The sequence below is a fragment of the Dipodomys spectabilis genome, unplaced genomic scaffold (assembly GCF_019054845.1).
Source record: "Dipodomys spectabilis isolate Male_0828 unplaced genomic scaffold, ASM1905484v1 ptg000024l, whole genome shotgun sequence".
Classification (NCBI taxonomy): Eukaryota; Metazoa; Chordata; class Mammalia; order Rodentia; family Heteromyidae; genus Dipodomys; species Dipodomys spectabilis.
Genome location: NW_024870701.1, coordinates 24,625,013 through 24,652,139, shown reverse-complemented (window position 1 = coordinate 24,652,139; position 27,127 = coordinate 24,625,013). Strand labels below are relative to the sequence as shown.

At 38.7% G+C, this 27,127-nt stretch overlaps 2 protein-coding genes across 4 annotated transcripts in view; both read left to right on the top strand.

Moving 5' to 3' along the window:
• Positions 1-972: 972 nt before the first annotated feature.
• On the top strand, positions 973-12,568 carry Ier3ip1 (immediate early response 3 interacting protein 1). The gene is made up of 3 exons (XM_042674980.1): positions 973-1,172; positions 10,674-10,775; positions 11,392-12,568. The coding sequence occupies exons 1-3, from the start codon at positions 1,082-1,084 to the stop codon at positions 11,445-11,447; spliced, it is 249 nt and encodes an 82-aa protein (XP_042530914.1). The 5' UTR covers positions 973-1,081; the 3' UTR covers positions 11,448-12,568.
• A 1,859-nt stretch (positions 12,569-14,427) lies between these two features.
• The window catches only part of Hdhd2 (haloacid dehalogenase like hydrolase domain containing 2), a 28,315-nt gene continuing 15,615 nt past the window's right edge, over positions 14,428-27,127 (top strand). Inside the window, exons 1-4 of one of the 3 annotated variants that reach the window (XM_042674977.1) lie at positions 14,428-14,538; positions 19,380-19,490; positions 23,261-23,469; positions 26,578-26,662. In XM_042674977.1, the coding sequence (XP_042530911.1) occupies positions 19,390-19,490; positions 23,261-23,469; positions 26,578-26,662 (395 nt within the window). In that variant the 5' untranslated portion in view covers positions 14,428-14,538; positions 19,380-19,389. The other 2 variants (XM_042674978.1, XM_042674979.1) reach the window with 2 other exon arrangements.

The window sequence follows — 27,127 nt, the reverse complement described above, 5'->3', positions numbered from 1 at the left end:
AGCTTTCTTAGGCAAGCACTTTGAGGTGGGCTAGGGCCATTGTACCAATGAAACCTGGAACTGCTAGAAACTTTTTTTTAATGTTTATTTAAGTTTTCTATGGTGAGAGAGAAGGGATAAATGAAATAATTTGTTTTGAAAATCTAATTTCTAATAGGCTAAGATAGAAGCCTACTCCAAAAGACAGTTCAGAATATCCTGGCTAGAATTTAGTAAAGGAAAGAAGATTTTCCACAGAAAAATTTTAAGATATGTCATTTTATTTTTAATTTTTTGAAAACTGGCATGACATCAGTGGCTCATGCCTATCATCCTAGCCACGGGCGGGGGTGGGGGGGGTAGGGAGGGGCTGAGATCTGCAGAATTGCCAGTTTGATAAAAGTCTGAGAGTCTACCTCCAAAATAACTGCTAAAAGCTGGGCTGTCGTTGTGGTTCAAGTGACAGAGCACCATAAGCAAGACCAGCAAGCACCAGGACCTGAGTTCAAACTTTGGTATTAGCCCAAACAAACAAACAAAACTGTCAAAATACAGTTTACGTAGGGGGTAAAGTGGCAATGTTGAAATGTTGACACCTCATACAGTTCTCAAGAGTATCTCGGGCAGCACTTTTCATAGAAGCATGCAAACTTCTTATGAAATTTCAGTAGCTTCAGATCCACAGTAAACGAAGTAAAAACGGATGGAAAACGTGTTGAGTATCTTATTGCCTCTCATTTCATTCAAAACATTATTCCAATATGTATGTACTCAACGTTTAAAAAATTTTAAGGTATCTTACATCCTTTCTTGCCTTCTAAGTCTTTGAAATCTGGCGCGTCAACTGAGATCAGCCACATCCCTTTGTTCAAGAGCCAGGGCGACAGCAAGAGACAGCCTCAATCTAGACAGCAGGGCGGACCCGCCTTGCTGGCGCAAGCGCAGGGCGGGTCTTAGTCCGGTGGGCGGGGCTCCTCGGAGAAGCCTGCGTTTTGGGCCACGCCGGCTCCCGTCGGAAAGCGCCGCGGCTGTGGCGGCGCCACGTCCACTGCGGCGGTAGGAGAGCGCAGTCGGTTGGGCCTCCGGCCGGCTTCCCGCAACCATGGCCTTTACTCTGTACTCGTTGCTGCAGGCCGCCCTGCTGTGCGTCAACGCCATTGCGGTGCTGCATGAGGAGCGCTTTCTTAAAAACAGTGAGTGGGGCCGGGCTGGAGCTGGCGGTGGAGTCGTGGCGGGGTGGGGGTGGGTCGGACCCCGGCGGGGCCGCGCGCGTGCGCGGGCCGGGGGTGGGGGGGGGCGATCCGGGGGAACGCGGACGGGGGTGGGGGCGATCCGGGGGAACGCGGACGGGGGTGGCTCGGGGTGAGCGGAACGGCCTGGTGTGTGTGTGTGGGGGGGGGGGCTCCAGTTAAACCACTTCCTCGGGGCTAGGTTTGAGTCCACAGCCGCGAGCAGACGCCCCACCGCGTGCGCCCGAGGGTGGCCGGGGTGGGGCGTCCCCAGGCGTGCCCCGCCCCGCCCCGCCCGAGGCAGGCTGCCGTCAGTGACTTGGTAGCGTCGTCCGGTTGCGGATTTCATTGATGGAAAAGTTAGGATCTGGAGTTTTGAGTTCCGAGTTGGGTTGGGGGGGGGCGGGGGCGTGGTTCACGCTTGAGTAGTGTTAGGGGAATGGGTTGATGGGCCTCAATATAGGGGTTTCCCTGGGCTGTTGGGTTAAAGAGGGAAAAAGAAAGGGTTGGGAAAGTTGTTAGGACATCCAGCCACCTAGTGATTGACTCAGCATAGATTGTTGTCCCAAGGACCGTGCTAGACTCCAGGAATCAAAGATGAAAACGCAAATGTATGCGTGCCAGTTTGCGCAGGCTATTTCTGGCTGTATTCCTTGAAATTCAAACACAGGCAAGGTCGATTCATTTATTACCTAAAAAGGAATTTATTGAGCACCAGTTATGTGCCAAACCCTTGTAGGAGCTGATGTTACAGCAGTTACCTTGCCCTTGTCATAAAATTAGTCTGAATTAAAAAGTATGCTAAATATTAGCTATAGTGCTGGGTGATGCTATCTTTGACTTTGCAGAAGCTTCTTGGAGGAAATGTGTCCCAACCTGAAATCTGATAAGTGAGAAATTATTAACTAGGTAAAGTCGAAGGGTTGGGAGAAGTTATAAGGTTGAGAAGATTGTAAGCAGTCTAGAAAATTCTCAGGCACGTGAATACAGTCATAAGCAAGGACATGTGTAACTATATTTGTGTTTTTGAGATCCTTCCAGCTGCTGTATGGAGAACAGAAAGGAGAGGAATGGTTGTAGGAAGAACTGTTCCAAATAGGGCAAATGGAGATGGGTGATTGTAAGAAATAACAGTAGTATTTATATGGTAGTCATTATGTGTTGTATCTGTATCAAGTGCTTTACATATACACTGTGTAACCCCACAGCAACTCTAAAAGATAATTACTGTTGTTGTTCCTGTTTGATGGAACCTGAAGCACAAAGAGTAATTTCTGTAAAGCTCACCAGATAGAAAGTGGTAGCACAAAGTATTCTGACCAAGTCTATCCCTTTACCACTACACTACACTGAAATTAAGAGTGCTCTTGTTACTGGTTGAATTATACCCTCAGAAATGATCAGATATGGGGGCTGGGAAGGTGGCTCAGTGGTAGAGCGCTTGCCTTGCATGCATGAGGCACTGGGTTCGAGTCCTCAGCACCACATAAGCAAAAAGAAAAAAGCCAGAAGTGGCACTTTGGCCCAAGTGGTAGAGCACTAGCCTTGAGCTGAAGAGCTGAGGGACAGTGCCCAGGCCCAGAGTTCAGACCCTATGACCGGACCACCCCCCCTAAGAAAAAAAAAAAAAAAAACTATCAGATATGAGGCTGATGAACAAGGTTATGAGCTGCAAGAAAATATATAAGAACAAATTGTCTTTCTATACATAAACAATTATAAAAGGTAGTTAAAAATAGTATCAAAAATAAAAAACACAGGTAAAAATTTGACAAAAGAACAAGTCTTTTTAGGAAAACTGCAAGGAATTTTCAAAAGAAATTAAAGATCAGGGACTTTTAAAGTACCTCTTATGTGCACAGATTACAACACTTGATAATAATGATTTACAGATTTAATACAATTTGTACCAAAATTCCAAGATAGTTTTTTTTTTTTTTTTAAGAAATTGACTTTTATAATTAGGTTGCTAGGCAGACGCTGCCATTTGAACCACACACCTAACCCAGCCCAAACTATCTTAAAAGAGAAGAACAAGTTGGAGGATTCAGGTGTTTTATGTTTTGTGTGTGTGTGTGTGTGTGTGTGTGTGTTTTAATTTAATGCCTGCTACAAAGTCACTGTAATCAAAACAATATATAGACAAATGAAGTAGAATTCAGAAACCTGAAATTGATTCTTATACTTACGATTTGTTGATTTTCAAAACGGTATTAAAAATTCTACTGTTATTAGTGATGTTTTTAAAAAAAATAGAATGCCTAAACAGTAGTCCAGATCCACATTCAACTTTCTAGGAGTAAAGTTCAAAAGTGTTCATTTTCCAAATGTTTTTAGGTGATTGAGATTTGGCTCCTATATGGAAACTGCCACAAAATGCTGGACTGGCCCAGAAATGATAATACATACACTTTGCCCTCCAGAACTTTGTCTTCCACTTATCTATTTCAGCCCAGAAGTAGCATAGAAATGTTTTATTGGAGGGTGTGTTTTTGAATTTTTATTGTTAATACAAAGGTGATGTACAGAGGAGTTACTGTTTCCTAAGTCAGGTAAATGAGTACATTTCTTTTTGTTACCCCTTCTTTGCTCTCTCTTAGTTTTTTTTTTGTTCCACCCCAGCCCACAAGTTGTATAATTCATTTTCAATATCATGTCTTCTGAGTACCACTGCTACATTTTTTTACACCTTGTACCTGCATTTCTTTGCTCCCTGCTGCCCATTCCCGACAGATACATAAGACAAAAAGAAAAAAAAACACATTTTTTACATTTCCTGGTATTCATTTCACTAAATATCATTTTGATCAGTGATGGAGGGATTGTGCTTTTGGGTTTCTCCCCTAAGAGTATCTGCCTTTGGTCTCAGTGAGTGCCTAGAGTCTGCATAATTTATCATGTCCTGGTGTATTTTAGGTCTAGGTTCCACAAATAAGAGGAAAGTATGCCCTGTTAGTGTCTCTGAGCTTAGCTTAACATGATTTATGCTAGGTCCATCCATTTCCCTGCAAATGACATATTCTTTCTAATGGCTGTGTAAAATTTCATTGTTTGCCACATTTTTGGGGGGGTGGTCCGGTCATGGGGCCTGAACTGTGGGTCTGGGCACTGTCCTTCTGCTCTTCAGCTCAAGGCTAGCGCTCCACCACTTGAGCCACAGCACCACTTTCGGCTTTTTTTCTTTTTGCTTATGTGGTGCTGAGGAATCGAACCCAGGGCCTCAGGCATGCAAGTCAAGCGCTCTACCATTGAGCCACCTTCCCAGCCCATGTGTGCCACATTTTTTTGATCCACTAGTCCATTGTAGGGCATCTGACCTGTTTCTATAACTTGGCTATTATGAATAGTGCAGCAGTGAACATAGATGTACAAGTGTCTTTACAGTATCCTGTCTTGTGGATATCATAACCAAGGGTGGTATGGGAAGGTGTATGTTAAATTTTTTGAGGAACTTCCAGATTTCTGTCCAGAGAGGTTGTATTATTTTATATACACACCAACAGTGCAATAAGGTTCCCTTTTCCCCACATCTCTGCCAGCATTTGTTCACATTTTTTTTTTTTTTTCGCCAGTCCTGGGGCTTAAACTCAGGGCCTAGGCACTGTCCCTGAGCTGTTTTTGCTCAAGGCTAGCTCTCTACCACTTGAGCCACAGTACCACTTCCAGTTTTTTCTGCTTAGTGGTACTGAGGAATCGAACCCAGGGCTTCATGCATGCTAGGCAATCATTCTACCACTAAACCACATTCCCATTCCAGTTGTTCAAATTCTTTATTTTGGCCAATCTAACTGGGGTGAGATGGTATCTCAGAGCTGTTTTGATTTGCATTTCCTTTATGGCCAGAGATTTTGAGCATTTCCTCATGTTTCTTTGCCTCTTCTGAGAAGTCCTTAACTCCTTTGCCCATATAAGTGGTTGGTTTATTAGCTTTCGGAGGGGTTAGTTTCTTGAGCTTCTTGTGTATTTTGGATATTAGGCTTTTGTCAGATGTATTGCTGTTAAGTATCTTCTCCCAGTTTGTTGGCTGTCTTTCTAGTTTAACTATGTCCTTTGCTGTGCAGAAACTTTTTGATATAATCCGATTTGTCAAGTCTTCTTCTGTGCCTCTGGGACTCTTTTTAAAAAGTTTCTGCCTATGCCTATAAGTTCTAGTGTTACTCCTAGTCCCTCTTGCAATAATTTTGAGGTTTCAGGTCTTTGATCCACTTTGAGTTGTGGAGGGTGTATTTTGAATATGATCCTAAAACTAAAGGAAAACACTATAACCATTTATCTAAGTGGATAAACTGTTAAGTGATCCAAAACCAATGGAAATAACCTAAAATACTCCTTAGCTCTTATTGCCTCCTTACTGGTCACTGTGTTTCTGGGTTTATTCTCTTTATACCTTCCAGGCAAAGTGAGCCTATTCTTCTGCAGTTCTCCACTTCCTCAATATCCATAGCCTCTTTCTTCTTCTTTCCCTTCCCCAGAACTGACCCCCTGTGACAGTCTCACCTTGGTGCTATAGCTCAGGGCTGAGCCTTTTCTCATACCATTTCCTTCATCATTGCCTTCAGAGATCGACCATTTTTCTACAACTGGCTAAGACCTTGGCACATCCTTTAAGCCTACTGCTGGCATTTCCATCTTCCACAAGCCATTTTGGACCATCTTCATTGCCATAACAACCACTGTAGTTTCTTTTCTCCATCCTCTGGTAGATTGAGAAAGATTCTCTATCTTTCTAGTTCTGAAAGTCAGTAAGTGCTTTCTAAATAACTAAATAATTCCGCCATTATTGGGCTGGGAAGGTGGCTCAGTGGTAGAACGCTTGCCTTGCGTGCATGAGGCCCTGGGTTCGATTCCTCAGCACTACATAAGCAAAAAGAAAAAAGCCGGAAGTGGCACTGTGGCTCAAGTGGTAGAGCGCTAGCCTTGAGCTGAAGAGCTAAGGGACAGCACCCAGGCCCAGAGTTCAGTCCCCACGACCGGACCCAAAAAAAAAAAATAATAATTCCGCCATTATTATATTCACACGATTCCTGATTTGAGGGCTTATTTATGCAAACACTTGAGCTAGTATTGAGTAGAATAGAGAATGTGTTGTTTCTTCTGGGTTCTACACATTAATGTGAGAGGGGAAATAGTGAATTTTCATACTCATAGCATTGTTCTTATTCAAGTTTTTCTTTGGGTACTTAGTATCAATTAGACACATACTTATTGAATCCACTATGAAGCTGTGATACAATGACATAATATGAAATAAATAGGAACAGTACTCTGGCTGCCATAACAAAGTATTATAGCCTGGATTGCCTAAGCAATAGAAATTTATTTCCTTAGTTCTGGAGGATGGAAGTCCAAGATCTAGATACCAGCACAGTCCAGTTCTGGTAGGGCCTTCTTCCTGCCTTACAGTTGGCCTTTACATGGCAGAGATCTTTCTCCTACAATGCTACATATCATGTGACTGATTTAGCCTGAATTATCTTCTGAAGACTCTTTATCTGTAGATACCATTCTCTTGGGTATTAGAGTTTCAGCATATGAAGGATCTATGGTCACATAGTTTACTACATAGTAAACAGTTTAAAAAAATCACAAGCTCTTACTTGACTCAAGGTTTAAATGATTGCTATAATTTTAGAGCTTAGAATAGTAAGTATTGTTTGAACTTAAATAGTAGAGGGAGAATATTGAAGGGATCAGTCTTAGTCAGCATTGCATAAATATATAAAGAACACAGCATTTTGTAAGAGACAGACATAGCTCTAGCATGACAGTTTGGGAATGTTTCCACATGAACATGTAAGTGTCTCTTTAATTATATACTTCTAAATATCATTTGTTGAATTTTTTCGTAGATTAAATGGGAATTACTATGTGAGTCTGGGAATTATGTAGAATTAAAATAATCTTAAACTAACTATCTTTTAATTCAGCATACCTTATTTTAATGAATGAATTTTTTTCTTAGCAGTACTATGGCTTGAACATAAATATATTACTCAGAGCAAGAAGCAGATAAGGCCTATATATTGTTTAACAATTTTTATCTTTTATGTGGAAAGATAAAAACAAATTACTCAGAAATCATGTTGATTTTATGTAATGGAATGTTTGGGTTTTTTTCCTTGCTGGTCCTAGAGCTTAATTTCAGGACCCAGTGCTGTCCCTGAGCTGTTGTGCTCAAGGCTAGCACTCACTTGAGTCACATCTCTGCTTCCAGCTTTTTTTGTAATTTATTAAAGAGTCTCACAAATTTTCCTTCCCAGGCTGGCCTCAAACCTGCCAGCCTGGCACCCAGCATTGAAATCAGTTTTCAATACTTGATTGTGTGTGTGTGTGTGTGTGTGTGTGTGTGTGTGCATTTATTTTTATTTTTATTTTTTTTGTTGGTTGTGGGGCCTGAACTCTGGGCTCTTCAGCTCAAGGCTAGCACTCTACAACTTGAGTCACGGTGCCACTTCCACTTTTTCTGTTTATGTGGTGCTGAGGAATTGAACCCAGGGCCTCGTGCATGCAAGGCAAGCACTCTACCACTGAGCCACCTTCCCAGCCCCAGCATTGCATTTATATACAAATTCAGTAACATTTAATACTTTTTTTGAAGAAGGTGTCTAGCTGAGAATTATTGACTCAGCATAGATGGATTGCCATTTTGTATGTAAGTTTTTTGAAGTCTGAGTAGCAGAATATGTTTGATACAGCGATCAGTAAACTTTTTCTGTGAGAGTTCGTTCCTGAGATTATGACAATGACTCCACCTAGCTGGCCTTACCATTTGCTAGGCCTTAGAGTTGTGAACATGACAGCCACAAAATTAAATCTTCCTTTTTTAAAAAACAACTTCATAAAGCTTTGGCTAGGTTCTTGAGAAAAACAACTGAGACTCCCTACATAGCAGTTAAGGGGAAATTATTTGTTATAGTAAAAAGTAATCTTTAGCACCTGGTCTTTTACTTGTCACATTTGTATATTTCTGTGAAATATATAGATAAATTATTTGCCCTCCACTCTAAATTGTTTTGTTTATTCATTCTAGTGGCAAAAGAATAGAAACTGGATTATAATTACCCAAGAATTTACCATATGTATTAGTACTTTAATGCTAATTTTTTTTCTTAAAGTAATTCTGCTACAGAGTTTGATCCTTTTTTGTTGAATGGAAGTTTAATGTCAGAATATTTTTTTTTGAAGTCATTCCTCTCACAATAAAAAAATGTAAATCTACTTTGGGTACAGATTTAAAAGCAAAAATAATTGCTGAGAAATGCAATTTCTAATTAAAAAATAGGTGCATATAGCCAGTCAGTCACCTGTGACTCATGCCTGAAATCCTAGCTACTCAGGAGGCTGAGATCTGAGGATTGAAGTTCAAACCCAGCCGAGACTGGAAAATTTGTGTCTCTTTTATCTCCAAAAAACTACCAAATGGCTGAAATGGAACTGTGGGTCATGTGCTGTGGGAAGGATGAAGAAAGATCCCTAAATTGTAGTTCCTATCTTCTAAGAATTCATAATCTAATGGGGAAAATATGAAAACAACAAATCAAGATGGTAAGATTCACTATGTCAATGGATTATTTGAGGAGCAAGGAGAAAAGTTAATTATGATATGAGGAAAGCAATTAGGATAAGTTCTGAAACTGAAGTCAAACCTAGATGAAATGTATTTAACATGTATCCCATAATGGATAATAGAGAAACAATGTCCCTTGTTCCCATAGGGAACTGGTTTCAGAACCCATTGGCTCATTACATAATATTAGTTTAAGGACTTTGGGTAGACAATGGGAATGATCACCAAATTTTGTTTTTTTTAACTCTTTAAGGGAAAACGTTAAAGGGTTGGAATAGCAAGATTATAAAAGCACCTATGGAAGCACTTATGGCTGTGGTAGTAACTACTGTGAGGTAATGTGCCCTGAAAGCTCAAAAAATAGTGAAATCTTGTGAACTGAAAGGGCTATAAACAGAACCTGAGCTAAAACTTGAAGAGGAAGCAGGAGAAAAATACCAGCTCTGTTTGCTTCTTGTTGTTGTTGTTGCTGTTGTTTTTTGTTTTTAAGAAGCCAAGAGTACTTGAATTTTATTTAACAATTGCTATTTCAGCATTTTAACTTACTTATCTTTAAAACCTTAAGTTACATGAAAAGTTTATAAATATTTACCCATTTATATTCACCAAGTTTATTTTTATTTATTTATTTTTTTATTAGTTTTGCCAGTCCTGGAGCTTGAACTCAGGACCTGGGCACTGTCCCTGAGCTTCTTTTTGCTCAAGGCTACCAGCTCTGTTTTGAACTTTAATGTTTGGTTGTATACCTCAACATATGTCAGTGACAAAAAGCAACCACCCCATTTTAACCTTTATTTCAACTACATAAAAACTGATTAAGGGGCTGGGAAGGTGACTTAGTGGTAGAGTGCTTGCCTTGCATGTATGAGGCCCTGGGTACGATTCCTCAGCACCACATGAGCAGAAAATGTCAGAAGTGGCTCAAGTGGTGTAGTGCTAGCCTTGAGCTGAAGAGCTCAGGGACAGTCTCCAGGCCCAAAGTTCAGGCCTCATGACTGACAAAAAATAAATAAATAAAAATCTATAAAAACTAATTAAGCAAAGTGAAATCATGTATCCTAGTTCTTGGTTCTTTGATGTATGACATAAAGACATTTCTCTCTGTCAAGTTTAGGAGTTAGCATGTCAGGAATTAAGCTATGTAATCATATGAGATGGTGAAATGGACTTAAAATGAGGACAAGAGGACAAACTGCAAAAATAAGGGCATGAAAGTATTAAGAAGACTGTATATTGTATTAAAAAGGAATTGAATATAAAGATAGATAATGGTTTATCATTGGAAAATAACACAGAAGAAGGTAAAAGATTCACTTAAGGAGACTTAACAAGTATAGTGGGCTACAGTCCTCTCATCACAGTTGGAAATGAGGAGGGACAATGAAAGAAAATGGGAAAAAGTCATGTCCTGCTAGCAGACTAAAACATGCTATGACAACCTAACTAAGCTTTGACCATGTAAAATGTAGTGATTCTTAGCTACAATGGTTTTATGTTGGATTTTGTAAATTCTTAACTGAGCCAACAATTATTCAGCTTGACACTATTCTTTAGTTTTCAGCTTGGATGTGAGAAATCCTTGTTTGCTGTTTTGAAAAAGGAGGGAATAGCAACCCAGTTGGTGTAATAACAGTCATCTTCAGTGAAATAATATGCCATGGACTATTTGGACTGTAGATTATTTTATAAACTCAAGGTATAAATTCAGTGAAAGGTTAATATTGCTGTTCATAAAAACTAAAATAATTCAATATTTTATTAACTTTATTTAAGGTAATGATTTTTATAGCTTATAACTTTAATAAGGGCTTAAACTTCTCTTTTTAAAAATTACTTGAGAGAGCAAGACGAGTTCATGATAAATTTTTAACACATCTAATCATCTTTATATTATACAGTTGGCTGGGGAACAGACCAGGGAATTGGTGGATTTGGAGAGGAGCCAGGAATTAAATCTCAGCTAATGAACCTTATTCGATCTGTAAGAACTGTGATGAGAGGTAAGAAGAAAAAGTTGTGGAGCACTCAAAAGTTTTAATTGTTTTCAGTAGCAAAGTTAGAAACTGTTCCTTTCAGATAGTGGAATGTTTTCAAAGAAAAAATAAAGATCTTATATCTGTCATTCCATTGGAAAAATATTTTCAAACAGATCAAGAATTCAGATACCTTATACTTAAACAATGTAATTAGGTCTTCTTTTTCTGTTTTAACTATGTTATTGACAACTTTGGATTCAGTGTTCATAAATTAAGTTTAGTGAGTAAGCTATAGACCTTTTTTGCACTGTATTTGTAATCTCAGATGTGCAGACATACTGATTTGCCTAGGTCCACTCTGTTCCCAGAGTTGAAAGGCACCATCAAAGATATTTCTTCTTGATCTAGTGTACAGTTTATCCTTAATTCCAAGATTTACAGCCCCTTTTAAAAATAAGATTTGATTTTTATGATAGTCCAATTTTTAATGTTTCCATGTAAGAAACACTTAAACATTATTATGATTGCATATTGTTTGTTAGATTGTTAGATATTTCCATCTTATTGAATGCTAGTTACCATTTAGGGTTTTTTCCCTTCCCTTTTCCTCATATTAACAAATTTTCTTTTTTCTTTTCAGTGCCATTGATAATAGTAAACTCAGTTACTATTGTATTGCTTTTATTATTTGGCTGAACATCAGTTGGAGAAATGAAGACTCAGAAGACAAGATGCCAACAGAAGTTATTACATCAGTCATTGCTAGAACATTTCTTAGCAGGCTGATCTTGCACTTGACAAAAAAAAAAACAAAAAACTATAAAGTTGACAATAAAACCAGAGGTTCTATTTATCTGATTTTTAAAAAAATGTTACACTAGTTTCATTACAAAAGATCAGATCTTCGGAAACCATAGTGCTGCAGGAGTAGAATACATTTGACTGCTGACTGTTAATAATTCATGCTGTGGTAAAGATTGTTAAAGGGTACAAGGCTGTCACTTCCTCTATCACTGCTCAGGGATAAAGTGTTTTCCAAAGTTTTTAAATTCCTTTAGTTATGATATGAAAGTGACTATCTGCTAGATGAAACTTAAAGGATTTAAGTTACATATAAATGATAAATATAAAGGATTTAAGTTACATATAAATGATAAGTAATTTGGACCATTTTATTTCATACTCTTTGGTTAAATACTTAAGCTGTATATTGTCTCTGTTATGAAGAACTCAAATGTATTGATACTATAAGGGGCAGTGCTCTCTGATTTCAGGGAGAATTCCAATTTCTAAGTCAAACGTGTTTTCTTTCATTGTTCTTTTCATACATTTATTTTAAATTGGCCTAAATGATTAGATCATAATGATAACGATAATTCTTTTTCATGGGTAGAAAAACTTATGTAGTAAAGTCTGTGCCCTTTTTACAGTGATGACTTAAAAATCACAAATAGCCTGTATGAACAATCCTAACGTCATAAACTATATGTGTAAGAAGACTGTTTATTGTGAACTTCTGCCACCTAAGATTATTTCCACTTCTTGGCGTAGCAGTACATTAATGGATGTGATTCTCAATTTTCTGTACTTTCTAGCATTCATGCTAGACAGGTTGTTTTTAAATTTTGTTTTGTTTTTATGCCTTAGACTACCCTGTGATGTTGTTTGCTCATCCCGTAATTCACTTTTATGTAGAAAGATTGAAAATATGTAAATGGTTTTCATGACAGTGATCAGTTATAATATTTTAAAGGAGTAAAATGGCATCTTTGTTTATAGGAGAACTTTTGTAAATAAAGTTGAAATTTCCAAGTCAAGCACTTACTTTTTTTTATCTTAGCATAAAAATGCCAATTAAAATTAGTCATCTCAAGTATGTACAATGTTGTAAAACTGACAAGTAGAAATTTGTGAAAGCAAACATTCACAATCCATTTTTTCTTCATTGAATCACTGAAGTGCCAACATTTTGTGAGTAAGTTTTATTCTGTGATTTAAATTACTTAGAACACCGTAGCATAAGTATAGAATACCTGTTGGTGGTACATGAATTAGAAATGGATAATCTTTGGATTGTGGGCTTGCAATGAAACTAACAAAGTATACCTGAAAGTCTTAATCACTGGGCTACTGTACCAAGCCTGTTAAAGAGACAATGTACTTTAGGCCTATCAGTTGAAATATCCAAATTTGTGCTTCTCAACTAGTTAAAAATAAATCAGTTAATTGGGGGCATTCTCATTTCCCTATATGCTATAAGTCATACAAAGTTTTTAAAAAGAGAAAATACTTTGATGCCTTTGATGCCTTTTTTTTTTTTTTTTTTTGCCAGTCATGGGGCCGGAACTCTGGGCCTGGGTGCTGTTCCTCAGCTCTTCAGCTCAAGGCTAGCGCTCTACCACTTGAGCCACAGCTCCACTTCTGGCTTTTTCTGCTTATGTGGTGCTGAGGAATCGAACCCAGGGCCTCATGCATGCAGGGCAAGCACTCTACCACTGAGCCACCTTCCCAGCCCCCTTTGATTCCTTTTTAATGTAAGAAATTACATGTGTACCTACAGGTTAACTTAGTGTTAGAATATTTGTTGATGTTCATCTATGAGGAGCAGTCACAGCAAGAAAAAGTCCATGTTCCATTGAAAACAATTCTAAGGAAAGTGGACATTGACCTTCAGATTTCTTAATCTCTAGAAGCGACTTCCACAATTCTAGTTTTAATGTGTATGACAGGAAATCTTTTAAGCTTTAATGCATTGGTCATCTCCCTAAACCAGTTGTGATTCAGAAACTATAATATCTCACTTTAGTAGACAATAACAAGTGCCTGATTGCCTGACACATCTTCCTCCATATTCTCTCAGGATTAATAATTTGTGGTCATTCTAGACTCCGGATATCATGAGTGTGGTCTTAAGTGTTCTGAACGCCTGTCTGTCTCTTAATTGGTATGAAAGATTGTGGCTTACTCTACATACTCGATACAAACCCTTGTCAAATAGTGGTTTTCCAACTTTGATTTTGAACAGCAGAACTAGATTTCTGAAGTAATTTTAATGTAGAACTCTAATACTGCAATATCTAAAACATGAGACCAAAGGTCCAATGTTCAGCCTCTGCCATCCTTAAGCCTGTCAAGGCACACCCACAAAACCTCTTAAATGGTCAACATGGCTGAAAGTATTTTTAACTCGTATCTTACTGTAAGCACAGGCATTGTGATCTGTGCTTTGGAGGCATATGCAGTCCTTGAATTTACATGTGTGTGCACTCATGAAACTTGTTGGGAGCAGGCTGTAGTGTGCAGCACCTCCCTAGGCGCTGGTAGGGTGAGACGCCAGGGTCTGGAAAAGCTGGTGCGGGGAGCATGGGATGTCCGTGTCCGAGGCGGTGCTTAAAGGGGACAGGCAGAACTTCGGAGAGCAGCTGTTAGAGCACCCTCGAACGAGCTCTCGGGAAAGCGTAAGAGACGTGGAGGCACGCCAACCAAGTTATTCTACCACCCTTGGTCCTCATTCGGCCCGAAGCACCAAAAAAGGGAGAGGTTCCGCCTGGGCGCGTTCGGACTGCCGAAGGACCGAAGGACGCGGGCGGCCGACCCGTGCCCGGCGGAGCAGCCCCAATACCTAACCTGAGCGGAAGCACTCTTAGAGGGGCGGGACTTCCGGGGCGCCCAGGCTCAGCCACCGGACCTTTTTCGAGCAGTGACCGGACGCGCTCGAGGCCCGCGGCGGGACTCTGGACGGCGCGCGGGACTGGCGTTTTTTGAGGACAGCGTGAGGGAAACGGGGGTGAGGAGCCACGCAGCAGAGTAAATTGATGATATAGAAGGAAGCGGGGTGTTAACCGCTTGTCTTCCCGAAGGGCACTTCTTGTAGGAGGGCCCGGGAAGATCGGCGGCGTCCCTAGGCCACCGCCCTCCCTCGGAGTCTGCGCCAACCCGTGCGCAGGCTCTGAGAGGACGCCGCCCCGGCTGTGGCCGCTACTGCGCGTGCGCAAAGAAGCCTCCGCTTGGCTTCCCGCACGTGTGCGTAAGGTGGCTGTTCTGGTCTGAGGTCTCCCCAGGTGGGTAGCGACTGCGTGGTGGTCCCTCCAGGAAACCTGGCCCTGAGCTGTCCTTGGACGCCAGCGTTCCGTCCGCACTCCCCGGTCAGCCTGGGTTTTGTTTGACCTTGCAACCTCAAGTAATACTAACTTTTTAAGCGTTTTGGAAGCTTATCATTTAATACGGATTAAAACTATCACTGCATTAATTGGACTTTTATATATATATATATAGTTCTTTTTTCCCCAGTCTTGTTTCTATTGTATCCTTTTAATTACCCTCAGAGTTAACATAATTTTATTGGACTTTAGCTTGTCTCATCAAAGTTGGATTTTTTAAAAAGAAACATCTTTGTTCCTCTTTATGTGAGAATGCTTTGTCTTCATTTTGCTCGTCTGTTTATTTTTGTAGTGCAGTGTATTTTAAAGAATCTTTCTTTTCCATTCAGACTAACACCCTAGACAGTTTAGTCTTTTGACACACAAGCTGTTCCCCCTTCTTGAAATTTCAAGGTCACAATGAAGATTCAGAATAGAATGACGTGAGGACCATTACGAAAAGGAGGATTTTGCAGTTGAATTTTGATTAAAGCTCTTTTTATTTTTTGTCCTGCACTCTTTTGCTATTTTTTTCCCAGTAGATACATTATGAAAGATTCTTTCTTAAAACTCACAAAGCTTTGGGGGTGGGAGTTTTAATTGCTGAGAATATAATAGGACTAATTTAGTTGCTTAACTATATTAAATGAACTATGACTGAATATAATAGGATGAATTTTATTGTCTTCTACACAAGAGTATATAACATGCAGGTAAGTTTCTAATAATTACAATAAAGAATATCTACATATTCACTAGTTAGGTCAAGAAGTAAAACATTGCCAGACCTCAGAAGCTCCCTGAATTTTCCTCATCTATGCCTGTTCTCTATCCCCTGTAGGGAATCAGTATCCTTACTCTTTGATAACCATTCTCTTCACAGTTTTAACACCTATGCACCCATTACTAAATTTGATTATTATTATGAACATATACAAACCATAAATATATGTACTTATTCCTGACTTCTGTTGACCCTGAAGTAGGTTTTTGAGAGTAGTCTTATAGTGACATATTTAAATGTACTTCATTAATTTCCAAGGTAGTCTGTGAGTGGATATACTATAGTTTGTTTACTCATCCTTTGTTGATAAGCATTTGTATGTTTTCCAGTTTTTGGCATTATAAACAATGCTGCTGTGAACATTTGTGTTCTTATCTCTTGGTACAATGTAAAAGAAGCTCTCAAGGATACAATGCCCAAGAGTAGAATTGTTAGGGTAAATGTTGCCCAACTAATTTCTGAAATGCTTGTACTGGTGTTTTCTCACTAATAGTATACAAGAATGCCTGTTGGCCACCCTTGGCATTTTCAGACTTAAATTCTGCCAATCTGTTGAATTGGTGCAATGATCTTTTTTGTTTTATGTTTTTTCCCAGTGAGTTTTTAGCATCTTTATTTATCTGCTATTCAGGTTTGTTCTTTTTGTGAAGCATGAGTTGAGGTTTCATGCTACTTGTATATTGGGAGGTTCTTCTTTTCAGAAGTTCTGGAGTTTGAACTCAGGTTCTTGAGCTTGCTAGGCAAGCGTTTTACCACTTGAATCATGCCTTTGGCCTTTTTGTGCTTCAATTCTTTTTCAGTGGGATTCTTACATCATAGTTGTGGTCTCCTACACTCTATCACCTCCCCTTCTGAGCCATCCTGAGTCCTGAATCCTCTTGCATGCATCATCCTATGCATGCAGCTAGGAACATACCAGCATCTAGTTGAGACTGGACCCACTAACATTTCCCTGGGACTCTTGTCTAATTGATAACCTCTGAATCCAGACTCATGATGTTAGCTGCTGCACCTAGCCTTGTCTTTTTCTTAATATTTATCATTTCTATTTCCTACATTCCTGTCCTTTCTCATCTGTTAAACATAAATTCTTGTATATATTTTCATTCCCTCTGTGGTACTTTTAAAATACAGTTGAATATCTGCCTTTTTATGATTTCTGCTTTTTATATCTTGTTTTACAAACCATTTCTAAAACTGTTTCATCCTCCGGTCCTAAACATAGTCCTCTTTCTAAAAAGTTGTACAGTTTTATCTCAACTGTGTGGTTATTTAATGTACTTGGAATTTTTTTTGTATGTGTTTGTATGTTATGATACTAATCAGTAACCAGAGCTCACCAGAAGTTTGCTTCAGTTCAGAGGCTCACTCTGGTTTTCTTTATGTGTGAATTTGTCTGATTTGGGGTGGGAGCAGGATCTGAGAAAGATGCTTAGCAGAAATAGGAGGAGCCAAAGGGGTTAAAAGTCAGAAGCTGCAAAGATATTTAGCTGCAATCTTTGCCGCCTCTCACCTCCTGGCAAAACTACATCTAAGGGAGAACAGTATTTCAAAGGATAACATTGGGCAATCCAGAATTTTTCAGACTGCTCTGGGAGGTAGAAGCAGTGGATTTAGCAAGCCCAGGTGAAGAGGAGAAAAATCAAAGCTTTGAGGGGGATAATGCCATACATTGATTCTTCCAGCTCATATCTCCTGACTGAAGGCAATAGATAGAAATCATGGCACCATCTTGCTTCCTCACACTGTGTACTGAAGAGAAACAGGATCAAAAAGGATAAACTTGCCAACATCAAACCATAAACATGAAGCAGAATCAAAACCAACCCCTAACCCTGCTGACTACCAATTCTGAGCTCTCAGTTGTATCTCAGGAAGCTAGGTAGGAGAGAAAGGTCTTCTTCCCACCTGCCATCCTTCCCAAAGATGCCATAACCTCCCTACCCCGCCCCCCCACAAATCATGGTAATTGTCTGCCTGCATCTCCTAGGTTTTTTTGTTATTGTTTTGTTTTGGGAGGGGAGTCCGGTTGTGGGGCCTGAACTCTGGGCCTGGGTGCTGTCCCTCAGCTCTTCAGCTCAAAGCTAGCGCTCTACCACTTGAGCCACAGCGCCACTTCCGGCTTTTTTCTTTTTGCTTATGTGGTGTGAGGAATCGAACTCAGGGCCTCATGCATGCAAGGCAAGCGCTCTACCACTGAGCCACCTTCCCAGCCCTCTCCTAGTTTTTTCTAGTTGAGATTTAGCCCTATGCCTTCACTTATAAAGGACATTGCTTTTTCTTTTTTTGGGTCTGGCCGTGGAGCCTGAACTCTGGGCCTGGGCGCTGTCCCTCAGCTCTTCAGCTCAAGGCTAGCACTCTACAACTTGAGCCACAGTGCCACTTCTGTTTTTTTTCTTTTTGCTTATGTGGTGCTGAGGAATAGAAGCCAGGGCCTCATGCATGCAAGGCAAGCGCTCTACCACTGAGCCACCTTCCCAGCCCAGGACATTGCTTTTTCATCTTTACTGTTACACTAAGGCTGAACACATACATAATGCACAAAGCAACTCGACAATCTCCTCTAATGGTAAGGGCAAGCATATACCTTCAGAACTCAGTAAGACCCATATGTGTCTGTTTGGAGATGTATTGGGTTGTTCATAGAAGCACTGTGGTATAACAAAAATATTTAAAACGATTTTGATGTTCATGATTATGAAAAATTATGAGGTATTTATTCAGGGGTGAAAATGAATAGCTACCTGTGTTAACATAAAGACATATTTCAGATAATGTTGAATAATGAAGCAAGTTGCTCATGTTCACAGAACACCATTGGTAAAAGGTTTGGGATAAATATATAAAACTCAAGAGGGCAGCTTTTGTGGGAAAGTAGAGAAAGAGAAGTGGATGAGAGAAGATACACACAGGGCTTCAAATGTATCTATCATTTCTGGAGCTGAATGATGGATAAATGAAGTAGTTAGATGTTTTTTATTTTTTTGGTATGGTATTTTTCTTAGAAAAATAACTAACTAGAAAGAAAATCATTTAATTAATAGATTGTTTTAAAAAATCTGTAAATCAAGCACCATCCTCACCCACTTCCTTACTGATTATATTTAAACCATATTTAAGCTCTCTATATGTTATAATTCACAGTAGAAATCATTTGAACAAAAAATGTAGAAAAGGAAAACTGCACAGTATAAATTAAGGAAAACATCCTTGTACTTTAAAATTAGTAAGGAACTTGAAATTTCTTCTTTGGTGATGTGAGATACTGGGAGCTCCTTGTTCATATGTCATCTAGGGCTTAAAAAAGTATAGGAAGGGAAATGCTAAAAGAGATGTTACTATTTACTTTCAGGATTCTTAAACAATCTTGGCAAATAATTTATTTTAAAATGAGAATAATCTGCTCCAAAGCCTAGGTGGATGAATACTTCATATTAACAAGTCTTCTTCATCCTTGGTTACATACAATAAAAGCATTCTAATCATCCAGCTCCACTGCCATGTCCTGGATGGCATATGGACAAAGAGCTCCCAGTATCTCACATCACCAAAGAAGAAAGTTCAACATTTTTTTTTTCTGAGAGAAGAAGTTTAATACTTAAGCAGTATCTTTTTCTGGATTTAAATGATATTTTTGAAGACTTACTAGTTCTTAATTGTCCATTGTTTCCTAAACTGTATTTTTAATTTTATTTGCTCTCCTAGGGAATGAAGGATGGCAGCACGCCGTGCATTAAAAGCTGTTTTGGTGGATCTCAATGGCACACTTCACATTGAAGATGCAGCTGTGCCAGGCGCACAGGAAGCTCTTAAAAGGCAAGCTATCCTCCAGGTTCAGCTGACAAATATGTTTGTAAGTGCCATTTCACCAAGGCAGATCATTAGCTAAATGGATGGCCTTTAGATGGCATCTCACCAGCTTACCGATATATACAGGAACTGCTTTGGTTCCCGTATATCCTCCAAATATTGTTCTCCAAGCGTTTATTAGATTTGGCCTTTTGTTCTTTTTGTTCTATGTGTATGTGCAGGCATGGTGTGTGTGTGTGTGCATGTGTATGTACTCGAGCATATTCATGCAAATGTTCATGCATGCACTTTAAGTATTGTAATTTTGGAATGAGAATGCTGACTAAAATTAGGAGTAAATAACATTGGAAGATCTGGAATGAATCCTGGAATCCAAACAAAACACAAACAGGCAGAGTTTGGCCTCTTCCTACGTTACCTAAAATCTGACTTTGAATATGCATCTGCTGAAAATAAAGTTTGACTGAGGAGGTGGCAGTGGGAATTGTGAGTTTGAGGCCAACCTAGGCTATTCAGCAAGACTCTGCCTCAAAATGCTAAATAAATAAATACGTAAATAAATAAAATTTGACTAAACAAATTGAAATTGTAGAATTATTTCTATCAACTAAATTTAATGATTCCAAAGATTAGGTACTATCTTATTTCTAGTGTACAATTATACTAAACACAAACACAAGTCTAGGTACAAACTGAGGAAAAGTGTGTTAAAGGGAACTGTATGTGTTTGCCTTGGGTGTCCTGAAAAACAATAATCAACAGAATAATTGACATTAAACATCTTCATTCCAACAAAAATTAGTGAGGTTTTAAAAATCAGCAATTCTTAACACCTGGTGCTTATTCTTTTCTGACCTTAAAATGTTGACTGTGTCATTCATTAAATGGGAAAACACTGTCACTGTGACAAGTATCACAGTGGCAGGTGTAAGGGGAAAAAATTAATGCAGATCCCACCCTCTCTTAGTATGCTTACTTTTTCCTTTAGAACACCAAAAAATAGAAATCGTAATAACCTGTGGGGCCCTGATAAGCAGCAACGCCCAATAGTCATCGTGGCCCCATGGCCCGGCCTGCTGGAGGGGGCGGGGCATCAAGAGGCGAGCCTTGCTGCTCCATAGACCTGGCTGCCAGACAGAGCCAGGCTTTGAGAGGCTGAAGTCACGGCCTCACAGGGCATGCTGCTGGAGGGGCTGCCACGCCGCCGAAATGGGGTGGGCATGCCGCTGAAAGGGGCGGAGCATGCTACTGGAGGGGTGGGGCATTGAGCCCCACATGGTGAGCTGTCAGGAAGTGATTGGACAGTGGGCAGCTGGGGGAGGAGCATGAATGGCATTTGGAAAACCGTTAGGGGAAAAACCTTTAGGAAAAAAACTGAGTGCAGAGGAAGGAGAGGAGGAGAAATGGAGGGAGAAAGGCAGGAGGGGAAAGTCGGCTGGAGCCGGGCAGGGCAGGCCTGTGCAGGACAGGGCAAGCCTTGAGAGGCCATTCGGGACTTCCCAAGGAAGCCATTTGGGGTCTCCTCCAGAGGTCATTCGGGGCCTCCTTGAGAGGCTAGTTAGGGCCTCCTCGGGTCATCCGGGGCCTCCTCTGGGGGCCATTTAGGGCCTTCCTCTAGGAGAGGCCTGTGGAGAGGCCTCCTGGAGCAGAGCAGGGCAGGCCCGTGGAGAGTGGAGAGGCCTGCAGTGGAGCAGAAAGGGAAAAGCCTTCCCCTTTGGAGCTTTGGAGCTTTGGAGGTCTGAGGTTTGGAGGTTTACAAACCGACTACTTTGGTGGTATTCAGACCAACTAATAAAGGTCGGCGGGTCAGGGCTGCCTATTGGAGGATTGGAGGTTTGGTAGTCGAAGCTGCTCTTGGTTCTGGGTATCTAGCCCAGGACAAGGTAGTCTCAGGACTACCAGAAAGAGTTCTGTTGTAAATAGTGTTCGCCTTTCACTATGCCTCGATGGATTGTCTACACTCCGGAGGTCATAAGTCTAATAAAGGTTGGGGCTGCCTATGGGAGGTTTGGATATTTGGTGATTGAGGCTGTTTTGGTTCTGGGTATCTAGCCCAGGACAAGGTAGTCTCAAGACCCTTTTCTGGTGTAAATAGTGTAAACAAACTTTTGTTCACTTCTCACTGTGCCTCGATGGATTTCCCAGATGTCATAAGTAAACAACGTATATGTTAGTATCAGTTGAAAGCTGTCGGTTCTGATGTTCATTTTGTGTGTGAAGAAATAGTAGACAGCATGTTGCTTAAAGGCAAAAGAAAATGAGATACCTAGTTAGAATTTCACACCTTGACATGGTGTGCCTCTTAGGCTTTCTAAGAGTAAGGATTAATGCCAACTGCTTCTATGGACAGAACTTTTACAGCTTTAAAAATGAGCTCTCTGATTTGGATGGAAAGATCTTTATTTCTATTGGACAGTGACATCTGTATGAAACTGTAAAGTGAGCTTACCTTTTAAGGGTTAGGAGCTTATACATTGTTCTGTTACAGGCCTTGGCAGGTTTTCCTCCCAGAGAAACTGTACTGATACTGACAGTTTGGTTTCTATGGAAACAAATAGACTACAGGAAGTTGAGGGACTAGTAAAATAAAAAGTTTTTTTAAAAACTCATTTAAAATTATATGGTTATTTCATTCTTATTTTTAGGATAATACTATGTTGAAGCAATCAATTTCTTTTGCAAGACAAATGACCAAATTCTCTGCAAATGTGTTTTGCGGAGAAGTTACTACACAGATGTTATAGAAGTAATCATGATTACAGTGAGTTATTTAATCATATAAATTTATTTAATGTTTTTGGGTGACTACTTAAAAATCTCTTCTGTTTTGTTTGCTTGTTTGTTTTAAATTATGGTTCATGTTTTTGTGCCTAATGGCCTTTTGGCACAGGCATAAAATAAAAGGCAGGCTATTCAAAATTAAAAAATAAAATTATTTTTCTGTTTTGGATTACAGCACTGTAGGCCAATGAAAAGTTTATTTTTAAAGAAGGATAAGCTATTTTTAATTCTTTCTGTGATATTATGTTGTTAGATTTCAAAACCAGATCCTAGAGTCAAACCAATCATGTATGTAGTTCAAGGGGAAACATCCCATCTCCCCTTTTAATTTTTTAAACACATTCCCTTTATATAACCCAGATTGGCCTTGATCTCATGATCTACCTGCCTTAGCTTTTTGAGAGGAGGAGTTGTAGTTGTGTACCACTGTATCTGACTGGAAAACCCATTTTGATCTATAAAAATGAAATGTTTCTTTGAGGTACCCAATTACTTTGTGTTTATGAATGTAATAACTCATTACTATGTTCTCTAATAAAATTCAGGGACATCTTCTATTCCCTTAGTACAGTGATTAGTTACTGTCCCAGGACAGAAAAATCTCATCTTAATCTCACTGCTAGCAAAGATGCATATGCTTAAACTGGCATATCACTTTACTGTAACTCCTCAATTTTCTCAGTTTTAAGAGATGAGTATTGTATCAGAAAATAATTGTTAACCACATTTTATCTCAAGTGGTTGTCATGCCTGTACTCCCAGCACTCAGGAAGCTGAGACAATAGATCCCAAGAATCATCACCTGCAGAGTGAAATCCTCTTTCAAAAATACATACACATACATTACATACACAAATACATACATAGTCATCATGTACATATTTTTATATATATTTATTTGTCTACTAACATTTGGCACAGGTTTACCAAATTCGGAGGTTTCATGATCTAGGATTGTAAAAGCTGTCAGTGACTTCTGAATTTTACTTTTCCAGATTGCGTGGTTCTTCTGTAATGGTTAGGTTTGTGACCAATACTACCAAAGAGAGCAAGCAAGATCTATTAGAAAGGTTGAAAAAATTGGAGTTTGATATCTCTGAAGATGAAATATTCACTTCCCTGACTGCAGCAAGAAGTTTAGTGGAGCAGAAACAAGTCAGACCCATGCTGCTGGTTGATGATCGAGCCCTACCTGATTTTAAAGGTAGGAGAATTTTGGAAAGTTTTAAAAATAAGCCCTTCACATCTTCATATAACTCATTCATAAGAGGAGTGTATTCTACTGAGTTTGGTGGTATATCCCTGTAATTAAGGAGATAGAGGCAGGAGAATTACAAGTTTGAGGCCAGTCTGGACTACATAGTGAGTTATAGGCCAGCCTCAGCTACATAGTGAGACTCTGTCTCAAAAAACAAAACAAAAAAAGGAAACAAAAGTGTCTAATCTGATTTTCCTTTGTTATTATTGAAATGGTGTACAGTACTAACAGTTTGAATCTGAATTGGTGTTTCTTAGATCTGTTTTGACTAACCATACACAGTAAGGGAAACATAATAACCCACTACATATATGTATGTGTGTTATAGCTTAAATAGTACTTACCCTACTATAGGAAATATGTTCTATTTTTCTCTTTGGTTTGCCTGCTTGTTTGATATTTGATGCTATATAGAACCCTCCAAATTAGTTTCATAATCCGCCATGAGCCATGAGTTTGAATAAAACTCAATGGAGAATTATTTTGAGTATTATAACACTCAATCTAGAAGCTATTCTTTAACTTGATTAAATGAGATAAAACTAGACCACCTTCAAAATAGATGTCATCTGGATAGTGTGAAGATTTACAAAGAATGTAAATATATTTTGCAATGAAGAGAAAATAAGAATAAAGAGAAAATAAAATTATTTTTTCTTTGGAAAAAAGCAACTGTGGGATAGTGTCATAATTTTATTGAGCTTTGCCACAATTCCTTTTTTTGATAAATGATATTCCAAGTGAAATGACACAAAAATGAACATAAATATATAAATTATAACTTTACTATATAAACTATAATTTTCCTATTAGCTTACGCTAATAGGAAACAACAGTATATCAGTCATAATTATGTGTAAGAAACAAACTAACTTGCTGAATTAAACTAAAAGTGTTTAATAAGGATCTAAGTGCTTAGGGGACTATACAGTTTCTATAATAAAGGATGTGGTAGTAGCTAACAATTATATATAAAGTAGCATTTGTAGGAATCTATTTCTGAGATGTAGTTACAAAGCTACACAATGCTATATAAACAAGGGTATTCATTAATTTGTAATGACGAAAAGATTAGAAACAACCCAAATGTTCACTCAGTAGACTGACTAAACTATGATATATCCACAAAATGGAGTGATTTGTAGCTGAAAAGCAAGTAACAATGCAAAGTTTTGTCTTGAGCTGGGGAGTTGGCTCAGTTGTAGAGTGCTTGCCTTTCATGCCTGAGGCCCTGGATTCGATTCCTCAGCACCACATAAGCAGAAAAAGCCGAAAGTGGTGCTGTGGCTCAAGTGGTAGGGCACTAGCCTTGAGCTGAAGAGCTGAGGGACAGCGCCCCAGGCCCAGAGTTCAGCCCCCCTAACCACAAAAAAAAAAAAAAAAAAAAGTTTTGTCTCCTGATAAGAAGTAATCCTCATAAATTAGAGTAATTGAAAATATGAAGTATACAGAGTCTTACACATTTGCAAAATATTGATGGTTATGAAAAATGGATGTTAGGTGTATTGAGGCTCATAAAACTGGTCTTTCTACTTTTATACAACTTTGGAAATTTTCCTAAAAAGGGTTATTTGAGTGACTGGAAAACTGGAGGGTTAGTCAAAAGGGCTGTGCAGCCAGACACAATGTGCATTGTCACCCATAGAACTTTTTTTTTTTTTTTTAATTGTGAAAATACTGCACAGAACTAATCTTATGCAGTTCCTGTCTCAGCTCAGCACTGACCTCTAGCTGGGCCTGTTGGTGTCATAGGCACTTCAGTCTTAGAATCTAACAGAATCGGTAGTCACTTGCTCAGGGTCCATTCTTCCTACTTCTTTATTTTGTGTTATTGCCCCAGTTCAGATCCCTGAAGGTTTCTGATCGACAGATCTTAAGTCTTATGCCTTAGCTGCAAGGAAGTCTAGAAAACATACGTTTATTGTGTGAGGCTGAGCATTGCTCTGAGCATGCTATAGGGGCTAGTGAGTTTTTTTTTTTTTTATGATAATGGCATGCAGTAACCAGGCAACAAAAAAAATCATGACTGTAAACACATGTTTAATCAAGATAGTGTTGCTTCTAAGGGAGCTAAAGAACTAAAAAACAATTTTTTAATTTGATTTTTCTCTTATTGACTTTACTTGTATGATATTCAGATTCTTGTAGTTTCCATATAAAATGGAGCAGAATCCTTAATCTAGGAGAAATTTTTGTCATTCAGTCTAGAACTATACTTGCAATATATATGAAAAGACCCAAAAAGATGGATTTTTTGAGGGAATGGAAATATCTTTGTTAATATTGAATATTTTTCTTCTATTGTTACATACATATAATGAAAAGAACACTAAAAATTTTCAATAGCCAACAGTTTTAGCTTGTTATTTCAACAAACTTAAACCAATTACCCAATTCTCATGGCAACTAGTAAGAAAGAATTTTAAAAAACTTGGACATCTGTAGTTAATAAGATAGAAGTACAGTAATTGACATGTAGAGAATCCACACAACTTTTAATCAGACTTCACAATTGTGATGGGGAATGTGCTTATTTGGTTCTCATATCTGAAGTACCGTTATCAGATTATAGGTCTTAAAACTGTACAACTTGCAGTGTTGTCCATGTTTATTGTTAGTGTGTCAACTTCAGCTTTGTCAAATAAAAAGTCTAATTTCTCTTGCCTTGTAGAATCTCAGCCCCTTATCAGTTGCTATTGATCTGATAGTTCATAGGGAACTCATGGCTGTCCTTGTTCATTATAATCAGTAAAGCATTTCAAAGTTAGAAATTACTTGTTTGACAACCATCAATTTACAATTTTCAATTCCCATTTTCTAGATATTGAGTAACTGTAAGAATATCTACACAGAATATGGAAAATTAGCAGACCTTCTCCCCTAACCCTCTGTTCTTATATTTCCAAAGTGCACTGAGAAAGAAAATCTCTCAAACTTTTGATTATGGCTATAACAAAAATGTGTATTTGATTAAGATCACTTTGTTATAAAATGTGACATTGCCTTTTATTGCCTTTTAAAAAATTTAAGCAATTGCATTTGTTTTATTTTCAGGAATACAAACAAGTGATCCTAATGCTGTGGTCATAGGCCTGGCACCAGAACATTTTCATTATCAAATTTTGAATCAAGCATTCCGGTAAATCTAGCTACTTATTTTTTGTCACCTAACTTGTTATTTTACTTTCTGGGTATGTAGGTTATATATAAGAAAAGAAATCTTCAAAATCACTTTTAAGATTGTCATCAAGTAATATTGTTTACTACCTTGACTTCGATTTTTTTTTAATGATTGGTATATTAAAATGTGATGAACATTGGGGTTTTTCTGGTTCTTAGAATCAATACTTTGGAGCAGAAATTCATAATAAAATTGCTAGTGTTACAGCTATCAGAAAAGGACTGACAAAGAGAAATAAAGGTAGCGGTAATATCTTTTATTATTCCTCCTGTGGTTCTCCATTGACAATGCTGATCTCTAAATGAAGTAACATCCAGGCTAATCTACTAACAACAATAAATGTGTACCATCCTCCACTTAGAAGCATGCTGTAGAAAGAGTTGCATATTTGACCACACTTTCAAATAAATCATTCTGTGAATG

What these genes read in the sequence shown, in the direction of transcription:
- Ier3ip1 (XM_042674980.1), top strand. Translation starts at nt 1,082, where the DNA reads ATGGCCTTTACTCTGTACTCGTTGCTGCAGGCCGCCCTGCTGTGCGTC. An exon ending in GGAGCGCTTTCTTAAAAACA is followed by an intron (nt 1,173 to 10,673) that starts GTGAGTGGGGCC and finishes TATATTATACAG; the next exon opens with TTGGCTGGGGAACAGACCAG. An exon ending in TGTAAGAACTGTGATGAGAG is followed by an intron (nt 10,776 to 11,391) that starts GTAAGAAGAAAA and finishes TTTTCTTTTCAG; the next exon opens with TGCCATTGATAATAGTAAAC.